Source organism: Piliocolobus tephrosceles, chromosome 14 (genome assembly GCF_002776525.5).
Source record: "Piliocolobus tephrosceles isolate RC106 chromosome 14, ASM277652v3, whole genome shotgun sequence".
Taxonomy (NCBI): Eukaryota; Metazoa; Chordata; class Mammalia; order Primates; family Cercopithecidae; genus Piliocolobus; species Piliocolobus tephrosceles.
In genome coordinates this window covers 34,427,852-34,440,541 of record NC_045447.1, presented here as the reverse complement: position 1 = coordinate 34,440,541, position 12,690 = coordinate 34,427,852, and the positions used below count along the sequence as shown (strand labels likewise).

The following is a 12,690-nucleotide window of genomic DNA, read 5'->3' as shown; positions in this document are numbered from 1 at the left end:
TCACTTGCTAAAGAACCTTCTGTTCAGTAGGTGTTTCACTGCCTCCTTCACATCCTTGTTTCTAAGACTAGATGAAAGGATTCAACATGGGAGTCATTACCCCCCAGAACATGGATAGCTTCCAAGTTGTCTGAATTAAGTGTCTTTTTAGACTTGGGCTTCAGGTACATGAAGAGGATGGTCCCATAGAATATTATGACCACAGTCAGATGGGCTGAGCAGGTAGAGAAAGCTTTGCTTGTTCCCTCAGAAAGCTAATTTGGAAGATACAACGATTAACGCGTAAGAGACAATGATTAATAACAAAGGTGTCCGTATGAACAGTGTTGTGGCCATAAGCATGATGAACTCATTGCCTGAGATGTCAGCACAGGCCAATTTCATGACAGCCAGAATTTCACACGTGAAATGATTGATGATGTTATTCCTGCAGAAAGGCAACTGTACCACAAATACTGTTTGTACTGCAGAATTCACAGCTCCTATGATCCAGGACCCAGCTGCCATGGACACATAGGTATCCTTGCTCATGATGATGGGATATCTCAGAGGGTTGCAGATAGCCACATAGCGGTCAAAGGCCGTCATGTACAGGAGCACACACTCTGTTGTTCCCATGGCCAAGCCAAGGAACATCTGCACTGCACAGCCAAAAAGGGAAATGGTCTTTCTTTCTGAAAGTAAGCTCACCAAGGTGGAGGGAATAGAGGTGGTGGTGTAGCAGATGTCTAAGAAGGAGAGGTTCCCCAGAAAGAAGTACATAGGGGTGTGAAGGTGAGGGTCCAAGATGTTGATTAAAATGAGAGTACCATTTCCCAGAAGATGACCACATGCCTTATGAAGATTAGCACAAACAAGAGTAGCTCAAGCCTTGGGTAACCAGAAAGTCCCTTCAGAAAAAATTCCACCAGAACAGTGTGGTTTTCCCATTCCATTTTACTCTCTCTTTAACCCGTAAGACAGAGCATGTTAAGACAAATATTTATCTTACTCTGATTACTTTCAAGCATGTATCAATGAATATGTACCATAATTCCCAAGGAAAAAGAAAAATAAAAAAGGAAAAGACCAAACAAAGAAGAGAGAGCATAAAGAAAAGTGGACAGAAAAGAGGGAATTATGAATGGAAAGAGGGAAGGGAATGAATGAATGAGTGAATGGAGAGAGGGAAGGGAAGATAAAACATGTTTCATGCTACAGCCATTTAATTCATTTAATCTCATCACAGTTCTAGGAGAGAGGTATTAGTATCCATATTTTACAGATGAATAAATCAAAGTGGGTATGTAAGTAAACTTGATCAAAGGTAAATAGCATATAGCAGAGCTGAGATTCAAACCTAAATCTTTTTGTTGAAGCCTGAACTTTTTGTCATATTTGTCATCACATATGTAAGCTGAAGGTTATAATAGAAATGAGCATTGTATTATGTATAACTGAACACTAAACTATTTTTATTGGCTATAAATCACCACACAATAGATCAATGCTCTTATCACTCCTTGAAATTATACTATGTCACGTATACTGTCTCTCTTTCCCAGTAAAATGTAAACTTCATTAGGGCTGGTACTGATTCTTGCTTACTTCCACAGCCTCTGTAGGTAGAATAGAACAGACACTAAGGCAAATGTTGAAAAACATTTGTTGAATGAATGGACAAAATCAAAGGCAAAATAATTGCTACATTTCTTACTCTGTGCCAATCCTCTATTAATTGTTTTCTTTGTTCATTACATAATGGAGTCCCAATAGCAAGCCTATGAGGTAATTACTGTTACTATTAGTATCACCAAGCCTATTGTGTACAGCAGAAAATAAGGCACAGAAAAGTTAAGTAATTTTCTTAAGGTCAATTTCATACAGCCAAATAAATGAAAGAGCCAGGACTTAAACCCAAGCAGTATGGCTTCAGAATTCGAGCTCAAATACTCATTTTGCAAAGAGAATTTGGCTCACGGACTAGAATACCTTGCAATCTAATTAACAGTACTAATATTTCAAAAGAAATATCAGATAAAAACTGTGATTGTTCAGAAAGAAGATTTCAATATGGTAATTTGATAGCAGTTGATTTTGATACTTTATATTTTGCTAGACAAGTACTCATTTCTGTAACAAATGCTTTGTCACAGAGTTGCATTTGATCTTTATAATTCTTGCCTCCTCCTCACATGAAAAGTTCTCATTTTCATTATGACGCCTGTTTGACTTTCTTTTTTTCCTTTATTCGACTCCCAAGGGGTTTTCCTATATTACAGGTCTTAAAAAAAAAAAAAAAAAAAAAAAAACAGCTTTAGGATAGATTTATCCTCTTGACATTTTGCATTTCATTAAGTTTCTGTCTTCATAAGTTTCTTGTTTATTTGGATGTATTTTTCTAATTTTCTGATTTCTAATTTCTATTTTCTATGTTCTAATACTATTTTTCTAATTTCTTGAAATAAGAAAAATTCTTCTTTCCTCCTCCTTACTCCTCTATTTCTTGCTCTAATGAAGGCACTTAGAGCACTTTTTGTTTTATTATAGACTTAGTATTTTATGAGAATTTTTTTACTGGCTTCTAGATAATTATTTTCATTTTTCTGTTTAGTTCCTCTTAAATCCAAGCATCTTTCTTCATTATTTAGTGATTAGGTATTTTCATTCTATCTTTATTATTGATTTCCCTTTTTATTTTATTTATTTATTTATTTATTTATTTATTTATTTATTTATTTATTTTTATTTTTTTCTGAGACAAAGTCTCACTCTGTCATTCAGTCTAGGGTGCAGTGGCACCACCTTGACTCACTGTAGCCTCTACCTCCCTGGTTCAAGTGATTCTCCTGTCTCAGCCTTCTGAGTAGCTGGGACTACAAGCATGCACCACCATGCCTGGCTAATTTTTGTGTTTTTGGTAGAGACAGGGTTTCTCCATGTTGCCCTTGCTGGACTTGCACTCCTGAATTCAAGTGATCCGCCCACCTCAGCCTCTCAAAGTGCTGGGGTCAGAGGCATGAGCTACCACGCCTGGGCCCATTTTATTTTAATAGAAAACCTGACCTATAATTCTCTAGTTATGAACTTTTGTGCAGCCAATTACATGATATATGTTGTAAATGTTAACAAAAAAATGTGATTTCTCTTTGGGAAGATATATAGTTTTAAATACATGGACAAAACATGTATACATGTAAAATTTATTAACTACATTATTAAAATATTTGAAATAACCTATTTTCTGCCACCTAGATTTAATGAATTCTATGTAAATATTGTTATCAAATTCTTGTATACCTAGGATCCTTTTGTTATATAGGCTTAGTTTCTATGTTGTTTAGTGTAGATAGATTTATGCTTAATGTATCTTCATAAATTAATTATAACTTATTGTAAATGACGTATCTTTAATCTATTTGACACTTTAAAGTTTAATTCTACTTTTATGGTATTGATATTACACTCCCGCTTTCTTTTAGTTTGCTTTTGTCTACTATCTCTTTGTACAACTTCTTATTTTTAACTTCTCTTTTTTACTTTATTTAAAGTATACTACTTTTAAATAACAAATATCTGAGTACGTTTTAACTACTTTTTAAATGTTGGAGTCATTTATGAGAATATTCAGGCTATTCTATGTACTTTAACTTAATTATTAATGTACTACATCTTATTCTTTCCATCATGCTTTATTTTTATTATTTGAATTATTGCATTCTCTTTTTCCCACTTTTTTATTTTCGCTAATTGATGAAGTTGTCATTCACTATTTGTTTTCATTAACTTGAACACTGCTCATTTTTTTCATTCAGTAAGTGATTGCCTTCTTTTTCTCTCGTCTCGTAATTTAACTTCTAAGGCCATAAACTGTTTTCTCCAGTAGGGTGTGCTCTAATCACCTTAATTATCACTGAAATGGAAATGAAGCCAAAACTCAGAATACTTTTACTCCCCCACTTTTATCGTAATCTCCTTATTCCTAGGTTTTACTGGTAGAATACTTACAAAGTCCTTACAATCTGCCTTTTTGAGGGTTCTTTTTCAGGCTTTAGATTATACAAGCTTGGATAGTCCATGTGTCTACATGTCTATACATCTATTCATTGATCATCATTGATCCTTGAGGATTGTATTTATTGTTTTGTGTTTGATTATAGTATATTTGCAGAAATTTTCCTCAGATGAGAATGTGAGTAATATATACTCAGATCAATCCCTATAGATTATCAAATGTCTTCCTTTTATCTCGCAGGCAAGTTTGTGAATTTTGACCTACACATTCTGTGTCTGGGATGTAGCTTAAGGAAATAATAAAGATAGTTATATACAAAATGCAACACATAGTTATATATTTTATATATAGAAAATATGTTATATATAACATAAATATATGAATTATTATATATACAGTATACACACAAATTATGCCTGTTATCATTAATTGACATATCTTTATCCTATTTGATATTTTATTAGCTGAAAAGAATATTTAAGAAACCAGTGACCAAAATCCCAGGGAACTTTCAAGCAGAAATTCCCTAATACCTCCCACTCTGTGGCAATATTTATCAAAATAACTAATACATACATATAACATTTGACCACAGACTTACTTCTCAGTAATTATCATACAGATATACTGGCACATGTCAAAGTGATTTTAGTACAAGTGGATTCATTAAAGTAGTATTTGTAACAGCAGATGTAGCAAACAATTTAAATTTCCACAAGAAGAAAACATAGAAAAAATGCAACACTATACTGCTGTCAAAAGCAGTAAGGATGTTTTGTGTACTGATGGGGAAAGATCTTCAAGAAACATTAAATGGAAAAGTAATCGTCAAACAGTGTATATGGCACACTATCATTTGTGTAAAAAAGATTATATATGTATATGTGTTCGTGTATATATACATGCACATATTTTTGCTCACACATAGAGTATCTCTAGAAAAATAAACAATAGCTTGTTATCCCCACAAAAGGGAATATATAGCTTATTAATTGGGGTGGGAGTGTTAACAGTATATCCTTTAGTACATTTTTAAAATTTTGAACCTTGTGAATGTATTTCCTATTAATAAAATAATATTTAAGCTAAAGAGTTCTTGTTTGTGGATTCCTAGCCTTTCTCCTTTCATCTTTCCAATAGCACACTACATTAATGACATCCATTACTGTACGACATAACCACATATGTTTGAAAATTGTTCTAACTTGTTCAATATCACACACTAAATGGCAATTGCTGAGGATGAACAGGTACTTTATAGTCACATTCCCAATACTTCAGATAATTTATTTAGTATCAATAGTGCTTGCAGTACTATGTCTGTCTCATTTCCTACCAACAAGCTCTAGGCTATTCTTTGACCTGGCTTAGGGTCTAACATCCAATTCCATGTCACTTTTTTTCCACTAAACATTTTAATGTTTTTATGATCTAAGAAAGTTCCTGGAATAAAATTATGGCTCAGTAAATTTTGGCTATTATTCTTTTCCGTTTTCAGGTTCAAGGAGCCTTTTATCTTCAGAATCCTTCCTCCACCTAACCTTATGAGGTACTTTGCTCTGAATCTCAGGTCCATCTTCTCAATTTCAAGACATAATTACTCTCCTCGGGATCACTTCAAACCCAACCTGATTTCCCTATTCTAATTCCTCCTATCATTCTGTAACTTTTTATAAAATTTACATTTTCTAGAATTTTTCAGATTTTCTTGACTAAGATATTAACTACTTGAGACCCCGAAGAGCATACTGCAATGTGGAGTTCTTTGAATAATAGAGATTATATGCACACCTGTAAAAATCTGCTCTCTGCAAATATCATTGTTTATGAGCTACCTCTGTGCTACAAGATACACTATCAAGCATATTTCATAATATTGTCACGCTCACAGACTTTGGAGGAGGCTTGGTTCAAATGCCATCTCTGCCCCTTATTAACTAGGTGACCTGGACATGTCTCTGATCACCGTCGTCATCAGTAGAATGAAGATATGGACAACATCTATACCATGTACTTGTGCATAAGATTAAATGAAATGATGTGTGTAACTCACTTAGCACAGGAATGGTTCCTATTGTTAGTGGTTTCCTTCATGCTTGTCTTTTATGACTTTTCATTCTGTTAAGAGTTCTTTTATATCCCTGAACTAGTCATTATCATCCTTCCATCAGGTCAGGGATATGTAGCTTACTTAGTCAGATTGCACACAATGTTCTAATGAATGGTATTATTTTCATTTTTAAAAAATTCTGATATATTTTATCACAGTCACTCCAACCCTTTGGATGCCAGTGAATTAGGTGGCAGAAAAGAAAAATTATCCATTTATAAAATTTATAAAATTACCTTTTATTGAAGTCAATCTATTTCATAAAAAAGGGTTTTTTTCATGTTGATAAGTTTATTGTATCCTCTTATACTTGACGGTTTTATTGGATGTAAAACCTTGTCTTTTGTTTTTGAAGCCTTTATTATTATTATTATTATACTTTAAGTTCTAGGGTACATGTACACAATGTACAGGTTTGTTACATATGTGTACATGTGCCATGTTGGTGTGCTGCACCCCTTAACTCATCATTTACATTAAGTATAAAAGATAGGATTTTAATAAGGTGCCACTGTGTTTCTAGTTTGAAAACTTAACATGGCTGAGTTTTTCTTGACTGAAACTATTTTAACATCTTGAGCAAGCCTATTAACATAAAAGAGGAAAAGGAAAGTTACTATGACCTAATGACAGAAAAGCAAATATTCAAAATAGTCACCAAAGCTAATGCAAGCACATAAGGATATTCCCTAAGATGGTCTCTTTCTGACTGTGCATTCCTTTGGCAAATTATATGTTTCAGATCCCAGGAGATTATTTAGCTTTTTTTTAGTTTTCCAAATTTGTCACAATGTTCTCCTCACATGATATTGTTGTATAAAGGGTCCCCGGCACAGTATGTAGCACACAGTCCAACTTGTTCACAGGTAACTGAATCAAATGGACCTGAGTTACCACTAGGGAACCACAGTCAAGGATTTGTTTAATATGAATTCTATACTAACGAACACACAATCTGCTATTTACTGTGTAATGAGCTTTAATTAGCTAAAGTAGATGACACAGTGTCCAAGTACTTTGTAATGTCATAAAAAACTGCACACTGACAAAAAGTAATTCATAAGGGCTGGGCAAATTCAGTTTTTATTCAATTGCCTTTGCATGCAGAACTGCTCTTTTGGTCTCACGGCTTTTATTTTGTTTCTACTACATTCCAGTGAATAGATACTTAAATTGCATTTCCAGTATTCAAAGTCACTCTCAAATGAGGAAAAAAAACATCTCATTTTCAAACTGATTTAACCGATCAGTCCAAGTCTGGCTTACAGTTGAAACATTGTTCTTGTTTCTGCAATAACTTACCTCCAAACCAGAGGTTGTCTCTCTCTATAGGTTGCAACAGCAACAGACAATTTCGTCTTAGTTTTCTACTTGCAGCCAGTCTTCATAGCCACTCATTAGTAGCTGAATCTCCAAAGAGGCAAAAAGGGTGAGTAATCATTTTATCCTAGAAATTGATTGACTAGTTGATGTTTACAGAAACATGGTGTTATGGACATGATTACTAGGATAAAGTGTCATGAAATTCCTCTAGATCAGAAAAAGTATCATCAGATTCCTCTAGTTTAAAAATAGAAAGAAAATTAGTATTTGGCAATAAATTTTAGGAATAGGGCAAATTGAATTTGCCTCTGAAGTGCATGCTGAAATACCATCCCATTGTGGAGACCCACAAATTCCTAAAGATCTGCCTCAGGATTTAAGAAACAATTTAAATATTCTGCTCTTAGGGACTCTTCTAAACCTCTGTGCATAACTTTAAATTGCCTGCAAGATGAAAGGTGTATAAAACTTACATAACTTCAGAAATAAAGCCCTGAAGACCTAATTATGGGAGGCCTATTGCTCTATTTCATACACAAAATCAGAAGGGAGCTCCTCTCTCTCTCTTTCTCTCTCTCAGTCTCTCTCTCTCTATCTCTATCTCTATCTCTATCTCTATCTCTCTCATCATTTTGGAAGTATAATTGATGTTTTCTGTACACAAATTGTCCATTCACCTTATGGATTTAGTTTACAGTAAAAGCTGACTCTGAATAAACATATATTTATAGATGGTGTGAAATAATATGCATTCAGTAAAAACTACTTCAAGAACCCATACAACCATTCTATTTTGCACTTTCAGCACAGTATTCAATAAATCACTTAGCATATTCAACACTTTAATATAAAATAGACTTTGTGTTACATGATTCTGCTCACCCATAGGCTAATGTAAGTCTTCTGAGCATATTTAAGGTAGGCCAGGCTAAGCTGTGATGTTTGGCAAGTTAGATATATTAAATGCATTTTCAATTTATGATATTTTCATGTAACGATGAGTTTATTGGTATACTCTTTGACATTGATATATTTTCATTTATTCTAATGGTGATACATACTGTAAATAAAAGAATGAAAGGACAGAAAGAAGAGAAGGATGGAGGAATGGGAAAAGGATAAAGGAAGGAAGGCAGGGACAGAAAGAGAAAGTAAAAGAAGGCAAGAAAAGAAAAGATATCCTCAAGCAGTATATAATGCTGTAAAAAAATGTGGCCCATACACCACGGAATACTATGCAGCCATAAAAAAGGATGAGTTCATGTCCTTTACAGGGACATGGATGAAGCTGGAAACTATCATTCTCAGCAAACTGTCACAAGGACAGAAAACCAAACACCGCATGTTCTCACTCATAGGTAGGAATTGAACAATGAGGACACCTGGACACAGGGCAGGGAATATCACACACCAGGGCCTGTCAGGGGCTGGGGTGTTGGGAGAGGGATAGCATTAGGAGAAATACCTAATGTAAATGATGAGTTGATGGGTACAGCAAACCAACATGGCACATGTATACCTATGTGACAAACCTGCACGTTGAGAACTTGTACCCTAGAACTTAAAGTATAATTTAAAAAAGGTATAAATCTGATATAAGACTATGGAGCTACCTCAGTCATCCCAGAGAAGTAATGAGGGTGGCTGGATTTAAGTTGTGAAGGAAAACAAAATTAGAATTTGAGTATTCAAGACAACCTGCCTGTGGGTCAAACATAAAATGCCTGACTTCCAGGGTTTTCTTCCTACCGGGAATCTTAGTGGGTGCAAAAAGTCCAATGAACTGGTGTATGGGAACTAATAGATTCTCATAGCCTATTTTGTCAGGATGTAAATTTAATTATCGACGATCTCAACTCTTGCCATCAGATTTAATCTGTAAACAACTATGATGGATATATTTAAATATAGTTTGTGACTGTTTAATATTCCTTCCACTAAAATTAACAAGTGAACTTGGGAAGATTAAATGAGTGACTAAACCCAAAAGATTCCACAAGCAGGTAATTCTTATTTGTCTGTGTAAAACATGTTCATGCCCAATATAATCTACATTCACTGGTCCATTAATAAAAATTGATTCAGCCAAACTGATTTCCTAGAATGTGGTTCACTCCTGAGCACACTCTGTCATTCATCTTGGGCTGTAAATTTAAAATGTTCTTCACATAGAGTAAAATGTTGACATAAAAACCAAGGAAAAGCAAGATAGTGTCTGACATTCCCAAATCCTCTTCTTCCTCAAATCAACCTGGTTAGTAACAGAGACAAGACATGAATAGTATTCGTACTAAAAATTAAAAACTTGGACATTCTTCTAAGACTTGGAAAAATGTTGCAATTTCCTTGGGTTAGCAAAGAAATCTGGCATCTTCTAAATGGGCATTCTAAATGGCATCTTCTAAATGGGCATTGACATTCCATTCAACCCAAAACTAGTCCACATTATTATGTGGACCAGTAGACTGATTTTCAAACCCATTTTTAATTTTGCAAAATGTTCTTTATGTGAAAGCCAACTTATAAGTTAAAGCAAAGAAGACTATAAAGCAGGATATCCTGATTGACTGCATAGGCCCTGCGTTTAAACTCTATTTATCTACTCCATCTTGAGAGTCCCAAATACTCAGCTTCACAAAAAAAAAAAAAAAAAAAAAAAAAAAAAAAAAAAAAAAAAAAAAAAATTAAATCAAATACAGAACAAGAAAATAGTATTTAATGAGTCAACAGGATCTGAAGATTAATGTGAAACTATAACACAAGGCTTGCCACTGGAAAATGTGAGTGCAGTATGTTGGGTATTTTCTGTTTCGCTTTTTCTACAATAGAGGCCTTTATTTATTTTGAAAGATTCAATGAAATGTTGTCTACGAAATAATGTTATGTAAAAGAGTGAACATAAAAAGGCACATTGCATCCAATTCCAATGCAGAAAAAAAAACATAATATGAAAGATACTGTTCAAAATGTTGAAAAGTGGCCATTTCCTACTATTAGAGTAATAGGTAACCCCTCTTTCTTCTTCATTCTACTGCCCTGTATCTTGCAAATTCTCCAGAGTGGACATGCAATAATTTTGAAATGCTGTATCTCATTATTTTAACATAACATATGAAAATGCAGAAAAACAGTAAAACTATCCAAAATTCTAACATAATTCTGAAGTTTCAACAATATCAAGTGTGTTCATATTCCAGTATATTTTGCACTCACTTGCTAAAGAACCTTCTGTTCAGTAGGTGTTTCACTGCCTCCTTCACATCCTTGTTTCTAAGACTGTAAATTAAAGGATTCATCATGGGAGTCATCACCCCATAGAACATGGATATAATTTTGTTGGTAGCATCCAAGTCATCTGAATTAAATGTCTCCTTAGACTTGGGCTTCATGTACATGGAGAGGATGGTCCCATAGAATATTATGACCACAGTCAGATGGGCTGAGCAGGTAGAGAAAGCTTTGCTTCTCCCCTCAGAGGAGTGAATCTTAAGGATGCTGGAAATGATTAATGAGTAAGAGATAATAATCAAGAGCAGTGGCATCAATGTGAACAATATTGTGGCCACGAACATGATGAACTCATTGCCTGAAATGTCAGCACAGGCCATCTTCATGACAGCTAGAATTTCACAGGAGAAATGATTGATGACATTATTCCTGCAGAAAAGCAATTGTACTACAAATGTAGTTTGTACTGCAGAGTTGACAATGCCTGCAAACCAGGACCCAACAGCCATGGGTACATAGGCATCCTTGCTCATGATGATGGGGTATCTCAGAGGGTTGCAGATAGCCACATAGCGGTCAAAGGACATCATGCCCAGGAGCACACACTCTGTTGTTCCCATGGCCAAGCCAAGGAACATCTGCACTGCACAGCCAGAAAGGGAAATGGTCTTTCTTTCTGAAAGCAAGCTCACCAAGGTGGAGGGAATAGAGGTGGTGGTGTAGCAGATGTCCAAGAAGGAGAGGTTCCCCAGAAAGAAGTACATAGGGGTGTGAAGGTGAGGATCCAAGATGCTGATTAAAATGAGAGTACCATTGCCTAGAAGGATGACCACATACATTAAGAATATTAGCACAAAAAAGAGTAACTCAAGCCTTGGGTGTCCAGAAAGTCCCTTCAGAAAAAATTCCACCAGAATGGTTTGGTTTTCCCATTCCCATTAATTCCCATTAATTAATTCCCATTAATTGTCTCTCTTTTACCTGTAAGAAGTCAAAAAAAAATTTTTAATATAATTTATTTACATGGTAAATGCAAGTATACCAATATACAAATATAAAAATTTGCATGAACCCAATAAAAGTATTGAAGAAAGAGAGAAAATAGGGAAGACGAGGAAGGAATATAAGGAAAGGGAATGAAAAGAATTAACAATGCAGGTAGAGAAATAAGAAGGGTAAGCTTGTGACACTGATCACTCTTTCTTGGCCAGGAACTTTGTGATGTTTTTTTTCACATGTAGCTTCCTTTAAACTCCACATTATCATTTGAAAGATAAGAAAACCTTAAGTGAGAGAGAGTTCAGCCTAAAACCATATAACTAATGTGTAGCACAGCCTAGACTCCAAGACTACCTGCTTGTGGCCCATACTTGCCTGAGGTTTTTTAATGAATTATAAAAGCAATGCAGAGTATATTGCATAAGAGATTTGGTAATTTACTTTAAAACCTCACTCCCAGGTCAGAAGAACTCAAAAATAACCCATGTATATTCCAACACTGAAAGAAGTGTGTCAATCTGGAGGTAGAATCATCAGAAATGAACCCAACCAGTGATTACTGTGTTCCTGATTATCTAGAGAACATGACCAATTCACGTAAAGCTCAATAATCCAAAATCCTAGTGTTAAAGTGCAAACACCTTTTTCTTTGGTTAGGGGTGGAATTTTTTTGTTGTTTTTTAAAATTATCATACAGTTAGATGTCATACCATAAATTGACTTTTTATCTCTCAGTGTGTGGTTCTATGAATTTTAAAACACGTATAGATTCATATAACCATGGCCATAACCAGAACACAGAACTCTTCTGTTACCCCAGAACACTTCTTTGTGATATTGTTTTCTAGTCACCTCTTCCACCTACCTATACATCCTGGCAACCACTGATATTTTCTATCCCTATACTTTTACCTTTACCAGAATGTCATATAAATAGAATCATATGAGCCACTGGAGTTGGGCTTCTTTCACTTAGAGCCTCTGAGATCCATTCAAATTGTTACTGCTAAATAGTATTCTATTGAGTAGATTACTG

At 34.7% G+C, this 12,690-nt stretch overlaps 1 protein-coding gene and 1 pseudogene across 1 annotated transcript; both read right to left on the bottom strand.

Annotated features, from left to right (window-relative positions):
* Positions 1–935, bottom strand: LOC113225156 (annotated as a pseudogene).
* A 9,701-nt stretch (positions 936–10,636) lies between these two features.
* LOC111535343 (olfactory receptor 13C9) lies at positions 10,637–11,585 on the bottom strand. The gene has a single exon (XM_023201692.2). It carries the CDS (start codon positions 11,492–11,494, stop codon positions 10,637–10,639), a length of 858 nt encoding a protein of 285 aa, XP_023057460.2. The 5' UTR covers positions 11,495–11,585.
* Positions 11,586–12,690: the final 1,105 nt, after the last annotated feature.

Excerpts from the sequence above, each read along its gene's own strand:
- LOC111535343 (XM_023201692.2), bottom strand. The coding sequence starts at position 11,494 with ATGTATGTGGTCATCCTTCTAGGCAATGGTACTCTCATTTTAATCAGC.